General features: G+C 40.2%; 1 protein-coding gene across 1 annotated transcript in view; it reads left to right on the forward strand.

Annotated features, from left to right (window-relative positions):
* The first annotated feature begins 12,272 nt into the window (after positions 1–12,272).
* The window catches only part of LOC113168139 (NLR family CARD domain-containing protein 3-like), a 35,011-nt gene continuing 23,146 nt past the window's right edge, over positions 12,273–24,137 (forward strand). The window contains exon 1 of the mRNA XM_033326756.1: positions 12,273–12,381. Within this exon, the coding sequence (XP_033182647.1) occupies positions 12,314–12,381 (68 nt within the window). The 5' untranslated portion in view covers positions 12,273–12,313. The remainder of the gene's footprint in view (positions 12,382–24,137) is intronic.

The following is a 24,137-nucleotide window of genomic DNA, read 5'->3' on the forward strand; positions in this document are numbered from 1 at the left end:
AAAAAAGTACTTTTGTTGAGCCAAATGAAATATTTTTACCAGATTGCGACACACTGACACATGATACTGTGTTTAACTCTTTAATCACCTGTATTCAATACTTAACATATCCCACAGTTAAGAAACATGGTAACAAAACTCTGTAGAACTGTGGTTCTGTCAATGCTCAGATGATCAACGTCGTTATGCAGAGACTTCATAACCATGGGTCTATACTGTGCAGGTTAAACCAGCTGGTTCACCTTGTTGTCCAGAGATCTTGTGGTGACTCTATACACGAGTTCATTCTTAATCTTAAGCTTTGATCGTTCTCTTTCAATGTCGGTACATATCTTGGTTGGTTTAGCTTTAAGATCTGTGAATTTCTTTTGCTGCTTTGTTGGTAGCTCAGATAGCTGGGAGAGCAACTCTTTAATCTTTGACTTTAGTTTTTCAACCATCATTAACTTTTACCTGTCGTATAGTTGTGCTTAGCTTGTGTGGTGCAGTCTCATACTCCTCCTCCTCCCATATCTCATTTAGCAGCTTTGGAAAGGTTGGAGGCATGTCTCTTCTTTCTCGCAGCCTTCAGATTCTGTAGCACCTCTTTAGTCCTGTTAAGCACAGTTCAACTCTATCGAGCTTGTGGTTTGAGACGGAAGAGTCGGAAAGTTTGGATTCGTTTCCACCAGTAAAACTAGAAACTCTGAATCTTCTCTGCTCATCACTAGAGGTGAGTATCTGCAAACTCCAGCACAAACAGCAGCTTCAATGCTGCTAGAAAAGTTAGAAAGTGTCCGTCTGGTTTTCAGACGAACTTCATCTCAACAGACCTTTAGTTTCACTTCCTGGAACATTTCAGTCAAATGTCTCGTTTCAAACCGTCTTTAATGGACATAGAGTTAGTGGATGGTCTCTAGTTGAACACAGAGTCGTTGTTACTGTGGAGCTCCACTTACTGAGGACTGAAGGCAGCTTTTCCTGCCTCCATCAGCCTGTGGAGGAGGCGGAGATGAGCCGCTGCTCTCCCGCTGTCTGAGCCACTAAATGCGGTCTGAGCTCGGCCGGACAGCCGCTGGAGAACAGCTCCGACTTTCTCTGTCAGTAGATCCTCACTACAGGACTCATGGGGTTAAATAATGTTCACATAGAATAGAAGAAGAAATAAAAGAAGAGACAGAGACAAAATGAACTAATGACTAGTGACAAACAACAGTTTGAATCAATATGATCTATGTTAGAGATGTTCACTGATTATTAGTTCATGGCAGCTGATGAATGTTTCTGTTCAACACTGTTTTATTAGACTAAACTTTATTGTCTAGTCGTATTTCTGTGTCCAGATTCGTCCTAAAACTGCAGCTTTTTTTGATGAATGAAGACGTGTGAAGGTCAAATCTTTGTCCTGTTAATAAAAGTATATCAGACGTGTGATGGTAACAAAGGTTTTATTGAGGTTTGTTGAATGTTGTCTTGATCATCAATGTGTCAGATTTTGTCAAATAAAGTTTCCGCTTCTAACAAAACGCTTGACTCTAATTTTGCTGTTTCACACACTCACACTGTTGCATGCTCAAAATAACCCAAAGCATGTAGTTAAAAGTGGATGGTGGTTTGGCAAGAATACCAAGATTGTCATCTGCTAGTTATTTCCACACTTTGTAGAGCAGTAAATAATCTCTCTCCTGTCCCACAAACTTACAGTAGAACAAAACTTTATCTTCTTCCTGTATTTACTTCTTATTTCCCGCGGCAGAAACAATCCGACCAATAAGCGGAGAGGGCGTTCTCACGTAGTTTAAAGTGACGTGTTTTGGTTTGTTTGGATTTTTTCTCGGTGTGAAACGAAACCGAACCGAAGAGAAACTGATACAATGTTACAAACTCATTAACTGATTCGGACCAAAGCAAAAGAATTAAGGTTTGAAAGCGACCTAAGACACATTCTGACGAATGAATGAACAAAATATCACAGTTTAAAGAGCAGAACATTTCTGAAGTGGTGTTGAACCCATGTGAATGAAGATGGTCGAGAATGAACGACTTGACATTTGTCACAAAGCAGCAATGAACCTGTTTTCTGAACATGACAGAAATAAATAGAACACAGACCGTGCAGGTCTGGACAACCTCTGGATTTAAAGAAACACCATTAACATTTGAAGAAGGTCCTAAAAATAAACACCTGGAAGCTAGTAAGAACAAAATGTAATGTTTTATTTACAGTAAAAAACCTTTATCACTGCCCAAACTCCCACTGTGTATAAGGAATGTCTGTATCCTGAATCAAATGTCTATTAGATACACAGAGGGCCGAGGAACTCCTCATCCAGTGCTGCACTTCTCACAGTCATGGTGATACCACACTCTTAAACTTTTTCCTGTTACAGGAACAGTGTACAATTAACAGTGATTTAATGTAGCTAGAATTTACAGTCTGATACAGATTTTGTAAAGACAGCTAAAAACTGTTATTGTGTACAGTAACAGTAAAATACTGGCCAAAGATTTAGCAATGAATTTTTATTAGCACCTTTTCTAGAAGAGGTATATTTACAGATTTGTATTGTTAAATGAAGTACAGTAGATAATGTATACACACTACATACCTTTGGATGAGCGTTTCGTTAAGTCATTTTATTTCATAACTCTTTCTCATTACTGTTAAACTACATTACGCTCAGTAAAAATGAGTGAGACTTGATGGATTGGAGCAAGGAAGTAGTGATGTAGTGCTGGTTGCTGGGGTGGGGAAGGCAACACCTGCAGGTCCAAAGTGACGACTTCTGTCTCTGAAAATAGAAGAGAAAGTAAAACATGACACTGGCTGATTTGTTTATAAGTTAAGTTTTGGTAGTTTTCTTTAGCAAGCAAGTTAATTTTAGCAAATAAACTCAGCAACCTACACAAACAGCTATGTTCATTCAAGTTAGGCAGTTAGAATAGGCAACATCTGGATATGTGCACATGGCAAAGGTTCATTTAAGACAAAGTAAATAAAAGCTCACCCTGTAATTTGAAGAATGACAATCAGAAGTCCAGTGCCAGTCTGCAATGTCACAACTGTCACTAAAGAGAGAGAAAAGTTATTACAACACCTCAATTGAAAAAGAAAAAAAAGAAACTGAAGCTGAGGTGTCCTTGGACAAGACACCGAAACCCTGTAGTAGCGCCGACTCAGTCTGGCAGCTGTCCAAAATAAATTTCCCCAACGGGATCAATACATCATTATTATAAAATGTTTTGCACTTTGCTAATGCTAAGAAGCAAAAACAAAAAACACTTACCTATTTAATCTGAAGAATGAAGATGGATGAAGATTCAAACTGGATTGTTGACTCAAGCATGTGGGCTCACTGCAGTTGCTTGTGTTCCCAAGATGCATTGCAAAGAATATTGTAAAGTACTGTTTCCTCTCCTCAAAGTATTAATAACGTAGAATACTGTCAAAAGGCATTTCACCAACGAATAACAGCAACTGTACTGCATTTGAGGAAAACAGAAATATACTGTTGAAGTTTTTAAGTAAATTAACAGCAAAGTCTAAAAGTGAACCTACTACATGTGTCACAGCCAATCTGAAAAACCGAGAGCACATTCAACTTTTATATTTATTGATTCTTGTAATATTCAACAGTTCCCTTGAAAGTTCATCTGAAATTCCAGTAGGACTAAAATATATAATTATTATTTTTTTACCCATGGTGATTCATCTGAGTCCTCAGATCCGCAATAATTTACAGAGTTTCTGTTTTTTAATATTGACACCTTTGTACAATAGAAAGTTGGCCCTGCTGAATATACATTGAGTTCAAATATTAGTCGTTAATAGAATAATAAAGGTAAAAAAGAAGAAGAAACACTGTGGATTTCTGGAGGAGAGTGATGTTAATATCAAATCTCATGTTTCCAGCCTCAGTATTAGTCTCTAACCCTCAAATATACACTCAGCAAACTGTTTAAAAGATATCAAACAAAAGATAGAACAATGCAATGTGTACCCAAGACAGTAACAGTCGTTAAAAAACATATGGACATGTTAAAAACTGAATCTGTCCTTTAAGCTTGCTTAATTAATTCAGCATTAAAATAATGTAACTACCGTCAGTTACTCAATTTCAAGGCAAAGACTCCACATGATGAACTGTCTCTCTGAGTGCTACATGACCATCTTCACCATGGCATCCTCTCTTTTGCATGAATGCCTTTTAAGAAACAACATAATATATAATATATTTCATAGTTTTCAGAAATGTAGCTTTTAAATATTCTAATTGTTCAGTTGTTTTTCATCCTGGCACTTTTTTGTGTTTGTCTGTGACTCTCGTAGCAGATCAAGAAATAGACACTTCCTTTCCTGAGGATAACATTATCTTTTATTGAAGGAAACAAGTGTTAAGTTGGTCATTTTAAAGCGTAAACATTAAATGTCCAGTAAGTCCAATATGTAATATGTATTATTTACTATCCAGCATAAACAGTGTCAGTTCTGAACTGAAAGCTACAGTAGTACAGGTCAAGATCACTGGACTCTCAAATAGTTAGTGTTTACCATCTTTTTGTGTCAGAATATGTTCACTCTAAAACTTCACTTCACAGAAAGGATGTGACCTCTGATAAAGATCTGCGTCACAAAAATCCCTCTTACTGTTAACATCCAGTGATGGTGTTCATTAATAATCTCAACTATCATTTGAAATCTCACTGCGTCCATCTGTAAATGAAGATAAAATACACATTTACTTCAGATTTAAATAAGTAAGAAGACACTGGTGTCCTAGAAATATACACCACATATACCTGCCATGAAAGTTACTGTTTGATTTCACATTTCATGAAACACAGTTATCTCCAAACCTTCAGATTGGAGCTGTTCTTTAGCCAGATGTGTCATTTCATAGCTGTCAATAACAGCTGTTATATCGTCCCATGAGTACAGTTAGATGAGCACTGATTAAAAGATGAAAAGGTGTTTTGTTACAACATGACTTTACTTTTAATGTACATAACAACAACATCAACCTGCTGTATAGAGCAATAATGTGATGTAAAGCTGTAATCTAATAACAGACCTGTAGGACCCACAAGGTAAAAAAAAAACGCAATTACATAGTGTGCATTAAAAAAAACTAAATTACTCTCAAGTTCTGTTCCAACAGAGTAATTTAAAAGGTCCAATGACCAACAGAATATGTCCATAGTGACCCTTAAGACAGACGGGATCCTAATGACAGACAAGACGTGTGGGCAAGTACTTGTCAAATAATAATTTAAATGCTCAAAAGTAAGGAAAACTTTTAGAAGTCTTCATTTAAATCTCTGACATAATCTGTTAAAACAGTGTTGTTAGAACAGTAGAATAAAAAAAAAAAAAACACCTTTATGGGATTGTACTGAACCTCCTGCTTTATCAACGACTAAACTGACTATGTAAAACATAAGTACATATGTTTATATGAACTCCAAAATGTAACAATAATGACAAAGTTTCAGCAATTTGTATGTTTCAAAGTCTACAACCTAATTTGATTCAGTCTAGAGTGTATGGTGTAAACTTTTAGAGAATGTGGTGTGAACTTTATTTATTTATTGACACTAATGTTAATTAGAAAACCACATTTATTTTAGAATATGGACATAAAAACATAAGAACTCTGTAAGAGAATAAATGAGATCTCACATAATAAATAATCTATGTTCAGTTAGTTTAAATTAGAAATATTTTTACTCATTTATCTTTGTCTGTAGCATGAACTTGTTATTGTTGTGTCTTTTAGAAAACTTGTTTCTCCTCCTCTTAATGGTGGTTATACACAGAGAAGTACTCAGTATAGCAAACGTCAGTTAACATATATCCAAACGTATCATAAGGCTTCCCTACCTTAGCAAGCCATCTTAATTGATGTTAACATTCAATGTGATACTTTGACGCTAATCTGATATTTAATTAGCAAAGTTCTCCAATCACGTTCAGCTTCACACAGGTTCCTGCCACATCTACATCACTTTGAACTACATAAGTTTATGTCGTGCTTGTATAACGACGTGACCAACGTGTGATGTTTTCAATGAATACCAGCAAGTTTAAGGTGAATGTGCTCTTAGTTTTTTAGATTGGCTGTGACACATGGTGGTATCACCATGACTGTGAGAGGTCGAGCACTGGACGAGGAGTTCCTCTGCCCTCTGTGTATCTAACAGACATTTTATTTATTTTATTAACGATACATGCAACAGTGAGAGTTTGTGAAGTCACAGAGAAATTAGAGTCAAGCATTTTGTTAGAAACACTTTACTTTAATGACAATATTCAACAAATCTCAATCTCAGCATAACACTGAGGTCTGAGGTCCCTCAGGTCTGTGAGCTCAGAACTGAGGTCTGCAGTTGGACCTCTGGAGAAACAAACTGATGACAGCGTTTTTCATTCAGTCTATTTTCTTCAAATTCATGTTGAATATGTTTTATAAAGATTTGATTGAGTCAGTTGTTGAGTTTTGAACTGTGTCTTTTTTAGATTCCTCTGTTTGTAACTTCCAGGACTTTTAGGCTGCTCCAGTACTTCACAATACCTAGTGTACTTTACTTAAGTAGTTCTATTTTCTGCTTCACTACATGTCAAATGGAGATATTTTACTTTTTATTTTACTCAGTTACAGTTAAGTGGTGGTAGGAGAGAGTGTAGCCAGACAGCACCGCATGGTGGTGTGTAAGATGACTCTGGAGGTCAGGAAGAAGAAAAGAGGGAAGTCAGAGAAGAAGACCAAGTGGTGGAAGTTAAAGAATGAAGAAACTTGTGAGGAATTCAGGCAGAAGTTAAGACAGGTTCTGGGTGGTCAGGATGAGCTTCCAGATGACTGGGAAACTACAGCAGAGGTTATCAGGGAAACAGGTAGGAAGGTGCTAGGTGTGTCATCTGGAAAGAGGAAAGAAGGTAAAGACACTTGGTGGTGGAATGAGGAAGTACAGGAATGCATCCAGAGGAAGAGGTTAGCTAGAAGGAAGTGGCATGTAGAAAAGACTGAGGAAAGTAGACAGGAGTACAAGGAAGCGCAGCGTAGAGTGAAGAGGGAGGTGGCAAAGGCCAAACAGAAAGCTTACGATGAGCTGTATGACAGGTTAGACACAAAGGAAGGAGAGAAGGACTTGTACAGGCTAGTCAGACAGAGAGATAGAGATGGGAAGGATGTGCAACAGGTAAGGGTGATTAAGGACAGAGATGGAAAGGTGCTAACAACCCAGGAGAGTGTGCAGAAAAGATGGAAGGAGTATTTTGAGGAGCTGATGAACGAGGAAAATGACAGGGAATGAAGAGAGGAAGATGTTGATGTTGTGGAGCAGGAAATAGCAGAGATTGGAAAGGATGAGGTGAGGAAGGCTCTGAAAAGGATGGAGTGGAAAGGGTGTTGGTCCTGATGACATACCTGTGGAGGTGTGGAAGTGCTTAGGAGAGACAGCAGTGGAGTTTCTAACCAGTTTGTTCAATAGGATTCTAGAGAGTGAGAAGATGCCTGAGGAATGGAGGAGAAGCGTTCTGGTTCCGATCTTTAAGAACAAGGGTGACACGCAGAACTGCAGCAACTATAGAGGAATAAAGTTGATGAGCCACACAATGAAGCTGTGGGAAAGAGTAGTGGAAGCCACGCTTAGGAAGAAGGTGGAGATTTGTGAGCAGCAGTATGGTTTCATACCATGTAAGAGCACCACTGACGCCATTTTTGCTTTGAGAATGTTGATGGAAAAGTACAGAGATGGTCAGAAGGAGCTGCATTGTGTCTTTGTAGGTTTAGAGAAGGCGTATGACAGGGTGCCGAGGGAGGAGCTGTGGTTCTGTATGAGGTCGTCTGGAGTGGCAGAGAAGTACGTCAGACTAGTTCAGGACATGTATGAGAGAAGTATGATGGTGGTGAGATGTGCTGTAGGTCAGACAGAGGAGTTCAAGGTGGAGGTGGGACTACACCAAGGATCAGCTTTGAGTCCCTTCTTGTTTGCTATGTTGATGGACAGGCTGACAGATGAGGTCAGACAGGAATCTCCCTGGACAATGATGTTTGCGGATGACATTGTGATTTGCATTGAGAGTAGAGAGCAGGTGGAGTAACAGCTGGAGAGGTGGAGGTTTGCTCTGGAAAGAAGAGGCATGAAGGTCAGTCGTAGTAAGACAGAATACATGTGTCTGAACGACAAGAGGCTGAGATGGAGGTAGCAGAGATGAAGATGTTGAGGTTCTCCTTAGGAGTGACCAGGTTAGACAGAATAAGGAACGAGTACATCAGAGGGACGGCTCACGTTGCCTGTGTTACCGACAAAGTCAGAGAGGCCAGACTGAGATGGTTTAGACATGTGCAGAGGAGGGATAGTGAATATATTGGTAGAAGAATGTTGGAGATGGAGCTGCCAGGCAGGAGGACAAGAGGACGACCAAAGAGGAGATATATGGACGTGTTAACAGAGGAAATGAGGTTGGCTAGTGTTAGGGTAGAAGATGTTCATGATAGATTTAGGTGGAAAAGGATGATTCGCTGTGGCGACCCCTAATGGGAAAAGCCTAAAGAGAAGAAGATTTTACTCAGTTACAGTTACTTTTCAGATTAATTGATTTTCAATACAAATCAAATATATATATAAAATATAAAGTATTACAATTAAATTAAATTAGAGTATATAGAATATAAAGTAAAGAAGATCCCACAGGAAAGAACTAATGATGAACTATGAACTGTCTTAGTGAACAAAGAGTTCAACCACTGATTAGTCAACTCCTCCACTAAGATCAAACAGCATCTTTCATCAGATTCCATGTTGATGAACAGGAGAACGTTCCTCATCCACTGTCTTCTTACTGATTCTCTATCTGCTTCCAACATTTCAGCTGCTGACAGTCTGCTCACAGTTCATCTGTTTTCAGCTTCAAACTACTTTTCATTTGTCACTTGTTGGTTTGTATCAGGATGCAGCAGCAGAGACCAGACTCTCCTGAACCCAGCTGGGTCTCCATGAAGAGTGACCGGTCTAAAGATGAACCTCTTTACTTTAAAGTTAAACAACCTGTTGATAGACGGTAAGAACTGAACTGAACTTTGTTATTATCTGTTTCTCATGAGAACAGAAATCAAGACTTGTTCAGATCTTCATGGTCTGTTTTGGGACTGAACTACCTGCTCAGGTATCAGGGTTTGCAGGAGTGCTTCATTTTTTTTCCCATTATTAATCATCTTAAGGTTAAACAGATTATTGTAATGTCAAGTTGACGTCTCATTGACAGTAGTTTTCTGTTTTTTCATTCAAACTAACATCAGAATTTATCCTGAACATGATCAGACTGTAGGTTCTTATTTCCCTGAGCTGCTGTGTTTGTGTTTGTATCAGGATGCAGCAGCAGAGTCCAGACTCTCCTGAACCCAGCTGGGTCTCCATGAATAGTGACTGGTCTATGGATCATCATATTACCTTTAATGTTAAACAACCTGTTGATAGAAGGTAAGAATTTTAAACTGAACTTAATTTTTCTAATTCTGAGCTGATGGATCATATCTGCTATCAGCTCTTTACTCACAGAGAGAATCAGGAACTCAGAACAAACAGTCGATGGTACAAACTAAAGTCCTGATTCACTAAGATCCCAAAGAGCCAGAACTGAATAGATTCTGTATTCTCTATTAACGTTTCCATGGAAACGACCAGAACCAAACGTGTTTCTAGTTGAATTACTTCCAAAAGAACAAAGACAGAATCTGCACTAAGACTGATTCAGATATTTTACTGATGCTCTGAACTGAAACGAGAACAAACAAAAAGGACGAGTCCAACATTATTAGTCCTCTGACAGTCAACAGTGTGACCTTTCTTTTAGGCTGCTCCAGTACTTCACAACAATACCTAGTGTACTTTACTTAAGTATTTCTATTTTCTGCTTCACTACATGTCAAATGGAGATATTTTTCTGTGACCTTTGGGACTCCCAGCTGACAACAACCTCTAATGATGGTTCCTCACTAGTTTGGTCCACGTCTCTTGAAGGATCTTAGTCCATTCTTCCATGGGACATTGTTCCAGCTCATCCAACCTGTTTTTGAATGTGGACGTTAACCATGAACCAAACAGCTCAAGTTTGGTGTCATCAGACCAAAGGACAGATTTCAGAACTCATCCCCATGTTTCAAATGTTCACTGGCAAACTTCAGTCTGGCTCTGATGTGCTGCTGTGTGAGCAGTGACCTTAAAACCCACCATGATGAAGAGCCCTCACAACAGTCTCTGGAGTTTCTTCACCGAGGTTTTTGAAATCTTTCACTTTGTCCCACAACAGAATTTGTATCTTTGTAGTGATGTAACATCCAACATCCAGCTGTTCTAGACACTAACAAACATCTAGAAGCAGCAGTACAGCCTCCCCCCTACGTTCAGCATCCACTGTCTTCTCTCTGAGTTGCAGACTGATTTGTGTCCTTGTTGGTATTAGGTACCACTAGCCCTGTTCATCCTTTAAGTAAAGTTCAGTGCTGATCGACAGCTCAGGTGAGTTTGAAAGAAAATAAAGGAAAGATTCACATGATGATGTTGGTTTTGTCATTTCTAGGTTTCGGTAAAATCTCTGAATTAAACTTAGTGAAAATTAAAAATAATTATAAACCATCAACACGTTTGGTGATTTACATGAACAGTTCAGGGTTTAGTTTGATTTCATAAAGCAGGATAATAATTTAGACCTTAACTATAAAAACAGAACTAATGTCTCAACCTGTTCTACACTAACTACACAGATGAGGTCAGTATGTTCCTGTTACACTGCTAATAACAATAAAACCACACTGTCCTTCATCTGTTTTCAGCTTCAAACTACTTTTTATTTGTCACTTGTTGGTTTGTATCAGGATGCAGCAGCAGAGACCAGACTCTCCTGAACCCAGCTGGGTCTCCATGAAGAATGACCGGTCTATGAGTCTTCCTATTTTCTTTAAAGTTAAACAACCTGTTGATAGAAGGTAAGAGTTTTCCTGAAAATAACAAATCAAGTCTTGGTCCAGATCTTCATGGTCTGTTTTAGGACTGAACTACCTGCTTAGTTACACTGTAAAAACATCTCTACTAACAAACTAACTGATTTTCAGGACAGGACACAGAGAGATCTCTTCTTAAAGACCTTTCAGTGGAAGTGATGGAGCCAAAATCCACAGTCTGTTCCAAATGGATTCTAATGTGTAGCTAAGGTTCATATGAGGCTTCAACAGTCGGACTTTCTTAAATCCAGTGGAGATCTCCCACAGTTCAAGTCTTTCAGTGTCCAGTTCCCTCTCTGTGTTCCTCTGTGTTCTGACTGTCATGGTGATGTTGGACTTTAAATGATTTCTCTGAACAGTTTCACAGATCTATGAATCAACCTGATCTTGTTGATTTAGAGCAGACAGTGGATCAGGAAGTAGCTGCAGCTTTGGAGCCCAGAGAGCACATTAGTCTTTGACTTAGCTTCTTTAATGTCTGATTACCACGTAGCACTTTAAATAGTTTTCTATCATTTTCACGTCTTCTGTCTGTCTTTACTGTAGGACAGTAAATAATTTGTAACCTTATCTAATAAAAATACCCAGGTTTCCAGACAGTGGACTGGTTTTTGATAAGGTCCAACATCTATATGAAGGAGTGAGCTGTGTGTTGGTCACTGTAGCTAACGTTAGTCCTGCTGAACTCAGACCATGTCCCAGAGAAGCCATCGGTTAAATCCATCTACCCTCAGTGGAGGGGGGGCTGCTCACAGGTCATCATGTTTAATGTGACAGTCAGACGAAAGTAGTTTTTACTACAATGAGAAATTTCCTAATGATGAGGAATGTTTTCTTATATTACGTGGTACTTACATATTATAGCTTCAAGTAAATGTATAAAAATATCAAACATTGAAGTATCAAAAGTAAAAGTACTTCTATTATATAACATTAATGAATAATAATTATTGATGGATTATTGTGTTGTGCCTAATGTGTGTGCTGATTTCATGATCATATTTTTGGAATTTAATTTTAATGTGAATTTATCTTTGTGCTGCTGAGTAGTTTGTCAGTAAAGTCTGATTTTACTGTGTAGTGCTGGATATCTAATATTATATTAGAGCACGTTTGGACTTTATAGCTTATAGGAATAGTTCTTTTTTTGTTTCTAATTGAATCCATTATATGTATATAACAGTAGGTCTCTGTGTTTTCATTCAAACTAACATCAGAATTCATCCTGAACATGATCAGACTGTAAGTTTTTATTTCCCTGAGCTGCTGTGTTTTTTGTTTGTATCAGGATGCAGCAGCAGAGACCAGACTCTTCTGAACCCAGCTGTGTCTCCATGAAGAGTGACCAGTCTATGGGTCAACCTGATAACTTTAATATTGAACAACCCGTTCAGGTTGTAAGGTAAGAGTTTCAAACTGAACTTAATTTTTCTAATTTTGAGCTGCTTTACTCACAGAGAGAATCAGGAACAGAACAACAGTCCATGGTACAAACTAAAGTCCTGATTCACTAAGATCCCAAAGAGCCAGAACTGAATAGAAACCAAACTCATAACAAAACACTAATTTCTCTCAAACATTAAGTTACTGTATAAAAAAAAAAGTGTAGAGAAGAATCAATGAAGACAGGGATAAATGACACCAAATATTTTTGACATTTACAATATCAGTACACAGAGTGGTGCTCACTCATACTCAGGAATAAAATATGTTTAAAATGTAAAATATTGTCAAATAAACTGCGTTAAAAAAAATCACAACAAAAGCAGATCCTTTCCTATCATGCACACAGATGGCGAATTTAGTGGTGCACAAGCAGAATTACATTCCACAATCCTAAACCCAAAAATAACACAAAACACAAACATCTGGTGTTACATCAGTTCACTCCTCAACTATACATTTGTATATTTGGCTAAAATATATACAATTAAAGAAATATTCCCATTTGAAACTCATCATCTGTTAGCTAACACAGCCTTCTCGAGCCTGACCAGTTTTCTACTGTATTTTCAACCCTTGCCCTTGTCACCTAGAAAACAACATGTCAAATAATCAGAGAGGATCTAAAATGTTCTCTAAACAGGACATAAGACAGTGGCGAGGAAAAACTGAAATCTGACATTGATTTGTCAGTAAAGGACTGAGGTGTCCATGTTCAGGAGTTTCAAACATCTGGAAACATTAGTTCAGTTCTCTGATCCAGTATGGACCTGGAGTGGCTGGTTAGTGTAGTGGTAACATCACCGCCTCCTGTGTGGGAGACTGGGGTTCAAATCCCAGCTGTGGCCTACAACCAGTAGGGGTCCTTAGGCAAGACATCCTCATGCTGCCCTGCCTACCCTTGTAACTTGTACTGACTTGTAAGTCGCTTTGGATAAAAGCGTCTGCTAAATGACTACATGTAAATGTAATGGACCTTATTTTTGGACCTGCTGCCTTTTGTCTCATATCTGCTGGAGTTCTGGGTGTAGAAGTCCATTCATAGGAAAAGGTTCAGATTAACTGTTGTTCTCCTTTTGAACTCCTCTTTGATCCAAAGTGAAAAGTGATAAAAACACATGTGATTTACTTTGCAGCTATATTCATGATTGCCCAGTTTATTAGGTTCACCCAGCTCTGACCAGTCAGTCTAATCCAACAGTCCTAAAAAATCTGATTGACCAAAATTCAATGTTGGTTAAATAAAAACAGGTGAAAACTTTCAATGAATTGAAGACTTTTTATAGTTACTGTAGATTCTCCCTCTGGAAGGTGACAGTGTTCAGTTTTGTTCAGACAGTTTCAGAGAGGTGCTGATTCAACTATGACTCATGAAGAATGATGTAGGATGTAGATTATGCTGCTGTTGTATTGAATTATGTTGTAATATAATACAATAAAGTCAGTCCTCTAAAATGACCTTAAAGTTGAAACAGAACCTGTTAAAGATATTTTAAAAAGTCATCATAGCCTCAGTGATGTTGATTCGACTAATTATTTTACAACCTGTAAGAAACCAGCAGGCTAATCTGATGGATTAACTCTGCTCCAGATGTTGAGACCAACTTCTTTTAGTCATCTGTGAAATATATAGAAATTACTCTCAAATTTGAACACGTTATATTCAATATAACATTCAAAATATGGAGCATATAGAACAGCAGGCACAACAACAACAACAAGCAGCAAGAACATTGGACAGATGAACTGGATTCTGGAGATGTACAGCTCCAGGCCGAGGATACCTGCAGAAAAGTACAGAGAGAGGGAGACAGAGAGGAGGAAACACAACTAAAAGAGAGAGAAGACACAAAGTTAATGACATGAAATGATAGAATTTGAATGGATATAGGAGAAAGGAGAGGAGCTCAGTTTATCAGTAGAGGTCCCCCAGCAGACTAAACTATATCAGCATAACTAAGAGATGGTTCAGAGTCACCTGATCCATCTCTAACTATAAGCTTTATAAAAAAGGAAAGTTTTAAGTCTAGTCTTAAATGTGGAGAGGGTGTCTGCCTCCAGAACCTGAACTGGGAGCTGGTTCCACAGGAGAGGGGCTTGATAGCTAAAGGCTCTGCCTCCCATTCTACATTTGGAAATTCTAGGAACCACAAGTAAACCTGCAGTCTGAAAACGGAGAGTTCTGCTTGGAAGACATGGAACTATGAGGTCTTTGAGATAAGATGGAGCCTGATTATTAAGGGATTTATAAGTGAGGAGAAGAATTTTAAATTCAATTCTGGATTTTACAGGGAGCCAATGGAGAGAAGCTAACGTTGGAGAAATATGATCTCTCTTGCTAATTCCAGTCAGAACTCTGGCTGCAGCATTTTGGATTAACTGGAGGCTTTTTAATGAATTATTGGGACAAACTATTAATAATGAATTACAATAGTCCAGTCTGGAAGTAACAAATGCATGGACTAGTTTTTCAGCATCACTTTGGGACAGGATGCTCCTAATTTTAACTTTAATGTTTCTCAGTTGAAAAAAGGCAGTTCTAGAGATATCTTTGACGTATGAAGTGAAGGAGATATCCTGATCAAAGATAACTCCAAGATTTCTTACAGTATTACCGTATTTTCCGCACTATAAGGCACACCTTTAATGAATGGCCTACTTTAAAACTTTTTTCATATATATAAGGCGCACCGCATTATAAGGCGCATAGAATAGACGCTACAGTAGAGGCTGGCGTTACGTTATGCAACATTAGATGGAGCTGCACAAAAGGAAATGTAAACAAAACAGAGTGTCAAGAGTTAGTAGGACTAATAATAAGGCCGAAGCAATCTACTCAGTTCAGTGCGTTTATTGCGGCACACAAACAAAACTACAGCGCGGGCATCAGCTGAGCAGTCTTTTCTTTAGAAAAACACAAAAAGGGTCAATATTAATACCTGGTGAAATCAAAGTCCTTGAAACATAGATAATCCAAATCCAATAGGAAATCCAAAATAATCCAACGAAAAACACCGGCATTCAACAAAACACAAACCGGGAAAAAGTATCACAGTCCATACTCCAAAGCAATAATCCATGTAGCAGAATCCTCAGCCATCGAGTACTTTAAGTCCTCCACACTAGTTTGTCATGAGTTTGTCCGGTGCACAACAGGTGCAATCAATCAGTTTAACGAATGTCAAGCTGCTGCATGAACACCATTCCGCCCGGAAATGGGACCTTCAAAATAAGAGGTCAGCCTGAAAGGTAGTCGGGGGATCCTCATACAGAAAGGTCGGTCAAACTTTATTAATAGATTGCCATCATGCCTTTCAGTTCAAGTGATAAATGAATAACAATAAGTTGTGACAAAGGCAGCTAAAAAGTATTATAGTATTGTTCTTAAAAATTTGTCAGAGTGAGAGTTGTGTATTTTAGTTGATCTTTGTTAAGATAATTAGTTGCAGAGTTAAACTAGTTTAGTTTCCACAGTAAAATGAACTGGTTCAGGTTTATGCTGAGTGTTCTTTATACGTTTGTGCCTTGGAAAACATTTGTCTTTGTAAGTATTAACATGTTTATTGTCATTAGAAGTATGTTAGGTGTTACCTGTTACATGTGATAAATTACGTGTGTGTATTATTGTAATTAGCTTCATTCAAGTCAAGCTAACGTGTGCGAGTGTAACATACCAAATGTGTAACAATGTGTATTATTTGTTAATTTAGTTTCTTTCAGTTACATAAAGAAAAGATAGGAGTTTGTCCTCCAACTGTAGCCATCTCGCTTTGTTCCCTCGGAAACTCTGTTTAGTCTTCTTTACTTGGCCATCTTGTTGCTGCCTCCACTTCTGTACCATTGATAAACGTCTATTCCCCTGTTCTACTGCGTGACTGACTCAATATTGATCCATATATAAGGTGGACCAGATTATAAGGCGCACTGTCGGCTTTTGAGAAAATTTTAGACTTTTAGGTGCGCCTTATAGTGCGGAAAATACGGTACTTGAGGCCAGTACTAGGTCATCAAGGGTGAGAACGTGATTAGACATAGTGTCTCTGAGATTTTTAGGACCAAATAAAATAACCTCTGTCTTGTCTGGATTTAGGAGAAGGAAATTGGAGGACATCCAGGCCTTTATGTCTTTTAAGCATTCTTGAAGTTTGACTAATTGATTAGTTTCTCCTGGTTTCATAGATAAGTATAGCTGGGTATCATCTGCATAACAATGGAAATTTATAGAGTGTTTCCTAATAATATTGCCTAAAGGGGACATATATAAAGTGAAAAGAATCGGTCCAAGCAGAGATCCCTGTGGAACTCCGTAGCTGACTTTGCTGTGCATTGAAGACTCATCATTAACATGTACAAACTGAAATCTATCTGATAGATATGATTTAAACCACTCTAGTGCTGTTCCTTTGATCCCAATGACATGTTCCAGTCTGTGTAATAAAATGTTGTGATCTATAGTGTCGAATTCAGCACTAAGATCTAACAAGACGAGTATAGAGAGTAGTCCATTGTCTGATGCTAATAGAAGATCATTAGTGACCTTTACCAGTGCTGTTTCTGTACTATGATGTACTCTAAATCCTGACTGGAAATCTTCATACAAGTTATTACTGCGCAGGCGGTCGTACAATTGTTTATACTTTTTCCAGAATTTTAGAGATAAAGGGCAGATTGGATATTGGTCTATAATTCACTAAAACCCCTGAGTCCAGAGTAGGCTTTTTGAGTAGGGGCTAGGCAATATTCATCTAAATTGGTGGAACGCCACCTCCTTTCCAACTTACGTGATTTCTGCTTTAAGCTACGGATTTGTGAATTGTACCATGGAACTAACTTCCTCTGACTCACTAGTTTCTTTTTCAGAGGAGCAACAGTATCAAGTATTGTTCCAAGCGAAGCACCAGTACTATTAACAAGATAGTCCTCTTGTGCTGGAGTAACATTGAAATAACTGCCTTCCTCTGTGTTGGTACATGGCTCTGAAATAAAAGATGGAATCAGTTCCTTAAATTTGTCAACAGCATTTTCACATAAACATCAACTGTAGTGAATCTTATCTGTAGGTTTAGTAAAGTTTGGTACTGTAAGTTCAAATGTAATTAAGAAATGGTCAGATAAAAGAGGGTTTTGGGGGAAAACTATTAACTGATCAACTACCACACCGTAAGTCAGAATAAGATTAAGTGTGTGGTTAAAACAGTGAGTGGGTTTATTTACATTTTGGGTAAAACCAATGGAGTCTAATAGTGAATTAAATGCAGTGTTGAGGCAGTTATCATCAACATCTACATGGATATTAAAGTCACCCACTATAATGACTTTATCTGCACTAAGAACTAAATCAGATAGAAACTCTGAGAATTCAGTTAAAAACTCAGAGTAAGGGACAGGAGGACGGTACACAATAACAAACAGGACTGGTTTTGGATTTTTCCAGTTAGGATCAGAGAGGCTAAGAGTGAGGATCTCAAATGAATTAAAGCTATGTTTAGGTCTGGGGTTGATTAACAAACTTGAGTGGAAGATTGCTGCTACTCCTCCACCCCGACCTGTGTTTCTAGGAACATGATAATTAACATGACTTGAGGGGGTCGACTCATTCAGAGAGACATATTCATCTTGTTGCAGGTTTCAGTAAGACAGAATAAGTCTATTTGATGGTCAATTATCAAATCATTTACTAACAGGGATTTAGACGAGAGAGATCTGATATTTAACAGTACACATTTGATTGTTGTCTTGTTATTTTGTTCTAAGAGAGGAGTTGTCTTTATTTTTATTAGGTTTTTATGAATAACTCCTCTTGTTGGTTCTTGATATAAATAATTTAGGTAGTCTGGGAGCAGACACTGTCTCTATAGGGTTATGGTAGTTTTTGGGGGGTGACGGCTGTAAGGAAGCTGCAGAGAGGTGTGTAAGACTGCGTCTCTGCGTCCTGGGCTCCACTCTGACATGTCAGGGTTTAGGTCTTCTTATAAACTCTGTCATATTCCTAGAGAGTTGAGACGAACCATCTAAAGTGGGATGGATGCCGTCTCTTCTAATCAGTCCAGGTTTAGTCTCTGTAGTCCACGTTGTTAGCGGGACACCACTTAGACAGCCAGCGGTTGAATGACGTCATGCGGCTAAACATGTCGTCACTGGTCAGATTGGGAAGGGGTCCAGAGAAAACTACGGAGTCCGACATCGTTTTAGCAAAGTTACACACCGATTCAACATTAATTTTAGTGACTTCCGATTGGCGTAATCGGGCGTCATTAACTCCTGTGTGAATTATTATCTTACTATATTTACGTTTATCCTTACACAGGAGTTTTAAATAGGACTCGACGTCGCCCGCTCTGGCCCCAGGAATACACTTGACTATGGCCGCTGGAGTCTCTAACTTCACGTTTCTGACTATGGAGCTGCCAATAACCAGAGTGGGTTTCTCAGCAGTGTGTTGCTGAGTGGGAAAAACCGGTTAGAAACGTGAACCTGGTCGTGGTGAACCTTGGGCGAGTGTCTAGGGTTATGCTTCCTACGAACCGTCACCCAGCCGGCCTGACTTCCCGGCTGCTCGGGAACTGCCAGGGGACAGCTAACAGGAGCTAGGCTAACAGGAGCTAGGCTAACAGGAGCTATGCTAGCCGGCTCCACACCGGCTACCGGGACCTGGCTAGCTGGCTTGTTTTCCACGGTGCGGAGCCGAGTCTCCAAATCAGTCAGCCTCGCCTCCAAAGCTGCAAATAAGCTACATTTATTAGTAGAAGAAGAGGGAGAAGCAGCCATGGCTAACAGAAGAGCTAACAGACCTCACAACACAAGAAAATAAAAAGAGTATTTAAAGTATTATTAGTGATGGGCAAATGATACTGAGTGTAGCTGCCCTTGGTATCAAAAAGAATTCACAGGAGAGTCTCTAACGGGTGCAGTGAGTTCATTTGCTGGTGTCATCCACAGAAGTTTGACCAGCAACACTTGAGCATCCTTCAAGCACCATGAAACTGCACGACCGACAGGAGCTGCACTCTTTGGCTTAGTATACGTGAATTCCAGGTTTATCCGAGCTATAAAGGTGAACTGTGTGTCTTTTCTGGGACTGATATTATACTTCTGTGAACTGTGTAGCTAAGCATGAGTTTTAGTAGGTTCGATAGCTCTGAAATGACTCCTCTGACTATAGGTAGAGGTAGAGGTATAGGTAGAGGTTTAAGTACGCCTATTCCATTCACATTGGGTGATCATGAAGGGAACTTCGCTGCAGTTCATGCTAACTTCCTGTAGACAACAGTGGTAGTGTGTCACCAAACAGAGAGCCTAACAGTAAGTTGCACCAGGCACAATGCTCCAGCACGGCGGGCCCATACCCTCCCTGCAACAATGCGACACTATCTGACCAGATGAGCACCATTGTGCAGCACATAGGCCAACAACTTGCAGATAGTATAATGACACACCTCAGCACATCAGCTTACACAGCCAGTGTGAATGCCAGCCCAAATGATTCACTCAATGACAAACAGCCCAACAATGGTTCCAAGTTAGACCTCACCCAAGTTCAGCTAATTCCTCAAAGGGAAATCAAAGACCCACCTGTATTCCGTGGTGAGAGGTCTGACACACTATCTGTTGATGAGTGGGTGGAGTCAATGGAATCGTACATCAGGAAAAGTGGCATTCAAAGGACAGATCAAACGGAGGAAATACTCATCCACCTGAGAGGCAGGGCAAAGGATGTTGTGAAATTTGGAATAAGAAATGGAGAAACTGATGTTAGGCATAACCCTGAGGCCATTTATGGACTCCTACGCAGGCATTTTGGCTTCACCAAGTGTTCATCAGTGCCCCTGGCTGACTTTTACTGCACCTTACCTAAAGAACGAGAAGATCCATATGAATATTGGCTGAGGCTGAATAAGGCTGCTGATGTTGCCAGTGGTTGTCTGAAAGAACAGGGCAAAACGTTTGACAATCCCGGTGTTGAGGTTACACATATGTTTATCAGACACTGTCCTGATAAAGATTTAGCTCTTACCTTCAGGTCAAAGACACTTGATAAATGGTCTGCTCGTGAAGTTCAGGAAGTGCTAGATGAGTACCATTTAGACAAAGGGCTTAGGTCCACAGCTGAAGGTGGTAGTAGAGTGAACATGAACAGAGTTGAAGTTAGCTCTAAGCCAGTTCTGGATAACAATGTTGAACATAAACACACATTAGGACAGGACAATTCTACGCTGGAGAGGCTGATAGGAATGCTGGAAAAAGTGTTGCTGCAGGGTTCAAACTACACTCAGCCCAACAGAAGACAGGGTAGCCGTAACAGGTTTCAAAAGATTGAGGGCCTGGATGTTACTCCGTGTTCGGTGTGTGGTGATGCTACTCACTCTGGCCTCGCACACTGCAGGGAGCATAAGCTGTGCTTCCTGTGTCATCAGCCTGGCCATGCTAGACAACATTGCCGTGCGGCCCGACAGCCCCCGCTTCATGGTAATCAGGAAAACTGAAAGATCTGCGTGCAGGGGAGGACAGCGCAGATCGAGTGAATGACCCTCCCTCTTTGGATTTAACAGATATTGACGATTTAGAGACTTTGTGCAGCACCCACAATAGACTAGTGCAATCGAATAAAAATGTGATTGTGCAAGGTCTGCAAAGACTTTCTAACACTGATAGTCTGTTTTACACTGATGTCACAGTTGATGATGGACATGTTCTTAAGGCTCTAGTTGATAGCGGGTCTATGGCATGTACTATAAGTGAGGAGGCAGATGCTGTTCTTTCTAAGACTGTTCCTGGCATTGTGAAGAAGTCAGCTGAGAACTTTGTCATTGTAGGTTGTGGTGGTCACCCTGTCACACCATCTTCCATGTATGACCTCACAGTGTCGGTTTATGGTTACAAAGTTGTCATCCCTGTCCTAGTTGTGCCAGGCCAGGGTGATCAGATGATTCTTGGTAGTAATGCCATTAAGTGGCTCATCTCACAGATGCGAGAGACCATCCAGGACGGGGACACTCCATCCTCTGTGACTGGTGAGTTGAATGACAAAATACCACGTCTGATGTCTCTGCTCTCAAGCTCTACAGGATGGAACGCCAGCACTGCATCACAAAAGCTAGGCACGGCTAAACTAAAAAGAAGTGTGACCTTGCAGCCCAAGTCTGAACATTTAGTGTGGGCCAAATTACCTCCACCTGACCCCTCTTCAATACACGGTGCTGTTGTCATTGAACCGACCCAATCTAAGTCCAGACCTGCACAAATTATGGTAGGAAGGGTTGTCACCCTATTATCAGGTGATGGCTGGGTCCCTGTTAAGATTCTGAACCCCACTGAAAAGACACTCACCATAAAACGAAATGCAAAAGTTGCTGACGTGTCTGCATGCCTTTCGGTGTATGACTTTCCAGAGCCTGAGCAGGTCCAATTAAATGCACAATACACAAACAATTCAGTGCCAGGCCTAAAGAGTGAGGAGGAGATCTCATGTGCCTTGAATGAAATGGGTCTGCAGGATTTGGATATTTCATCTTGTGAGGTTTCTTTGGAGTGGAAAAATAAGTTGATGCTGCTTATTCAACAGTATGAGTCAATCTTTTCAAAGCACAAAATGGACTGTGGTGAGGCCAAGGATTTTGTGCACAGAATCCGCCTGATGGATGACAGGCCATTCAGATTCCCGTACAGGCGTGTCCCTCCTTGCCACTATGAAAAACTCAGAACTGCATTGACTGATATGGAGGAATTGGGGATTATTCGTAAATCTCAGAGTGAATATTCCTCACCCCTTGTTCTGGTTGTCAAACCTAATGGTGACCTTCGCATCTGTAATGACTTCAGGTGGCTGAATGCAAGGACAGTGAAGGATGCTCATCCTTTACCACATCAAGCAGATGCTCTCGCTGCTCTTGGTGGAAACGCATTCTTCTCTACCATGGACCTCACGTCAGGGTTCTACAATGTGCCTCTACATGAAGGCGACAAAAAATACACAGCATTTTCTTCCCCATTTGGTCTTCATGAGTATAACAGGAAGGTGTTAAAACAGATCCCACCAAGGTGCAGGCTATAAATGATGTACAGGAGAGTGATTTGATGGAGTCTGATGGGAAAACTCCATGTGCTAGGAAAATAAGATCTTTTCTGGGCATGGTCCTCTACTACCATCACTTTCTGGAGAGGTGCTCTGCTAAGGCTAGGCCGCTGTTTAATCTTGTGTCTGAGCCTGCTACATCACACAAGAGGGGCAAAGGCCGCAAGCCAAGGATGAAAAAGAGTCATGTGAAGCTCTCCCCAAGTGACTGGACTGATGAGTGTGCAGCAGCATTTGCCACACTGAAATATGACTTAGTGCACGGTGTCACGTTGGCTCACCCAGATTTCAATGCACCATTCATTCTGGCGATCGATGCTTCCTTTGATGGTTTGGGCGCTGTGCTTTCACAGCTGCCTCCTGATGGGAAAATGGCCAGACCTGTAGCTTTTGCCAGTAAGACGCTCTCTCATTCACAGCTGAACTATCCTGCTCACCGTCTGGAGTTCCTAGCACTGAAATGGGCAGTGTGCGATAAGTTTAGCCACTGGCTAAAAGGGGGACATTTCACAGTCTGGACTGACAATAACCCCTTAACATATATCTTGACAAAGCCCAGGTTGGATGCATGTGAGCAGAGATGGGTTTCAAAGCTTGCCGCTTACAGTTTTGACCTGAACTATGTTCCTGGTACAAAGAATGTGGTTGCTGATGCGTTGAGCAGGGAGCCATTTGTACGGTCATGTGTGGGCCACCGCCTGGTCACTGAGCCATATACCACACTGTTAAATGAGATGAGTGGAATGGCAGATAGGACAGTACAGGATGCTTTTAGGTGCATTACTAACTGCCAGTTGTTGACCAGTCAGAGTCAGATACCACTCACTCTTTGCCTTCTCAGGGTTCCCTCACACCTCATGAAGTCCAGGCAGTGTTCGATGCTCATAGCTCTGGTGGCGTAAGCCAAGCAAGGGGTGTTGTGCCTTCTTCCCCTCTGGTTACTGATTTTGGCCATCCACCCGCTCATCCAAAGAGTGAACTGGCTAATCTTCAAGAACAAGACGTTGTTCTAAGCAGAGTGCTCTACTATGTCCAGCGCCACAGTAGACCAACAAGACGTGAGCGTGCCAGGGAGCCCCGTGGGGTATTGAAACTGTTAAGACATTGGCCCAAACTCGTTGTCAGAGACGGCATGTTGTATAAAGTTAAGAAGGATAAGCAGATGAACATGACGATCAACCAGTTTCTTGTCCCAGATTGTCTCAAGAAACAAGTTCTCCAAAGCCTTCATGACTCAGCTGGTCATCAAGGGCAAGCTCGTACACTCTCTCTGGCCAGACAAAGATTCTTTTGGGTTGGAATGGAGAAGGACATCATCAACCATGTGAAACACTGTTTCCGCTGTTTGGCTGGAAAGACTCCGGACCCCAATGATCGTGCTCCTCTTGAAAGCATCCGCACTTCTGAACCTATGGAACTGTATAGATTTCTGGACTGCTGAACAAACTGAGAAAAGATGTGTTGATGTTTTGGTCATTACAGACCATTTCTCTAAACTGGCACATGCATTTCCTTGCAAGAATCAGTCGGCAAAACAGGTTGCTCTTCGCCTCTGGAATGACTTCTTTTCCATCTATGGATTCCCCAAACGTATCCATTCAGATCAAGGAGCCAACTTTGAAAGCCAGCTTATTAAAGAGCTG

This window comes from Anabas testudineus, chromosome 18 (genome assembly GCF_900324465.2).
Source record: "Anabas testudineus chromosome 18, fAnaTes1.2, whole genome shotgun sequence".
NCBI classification, from domain to species: Eukaryota; Metazoa; Chordata; class Actinopteri; order Anabantiformes; family Anabantidae; genus Anabas; species Anabas testudineus.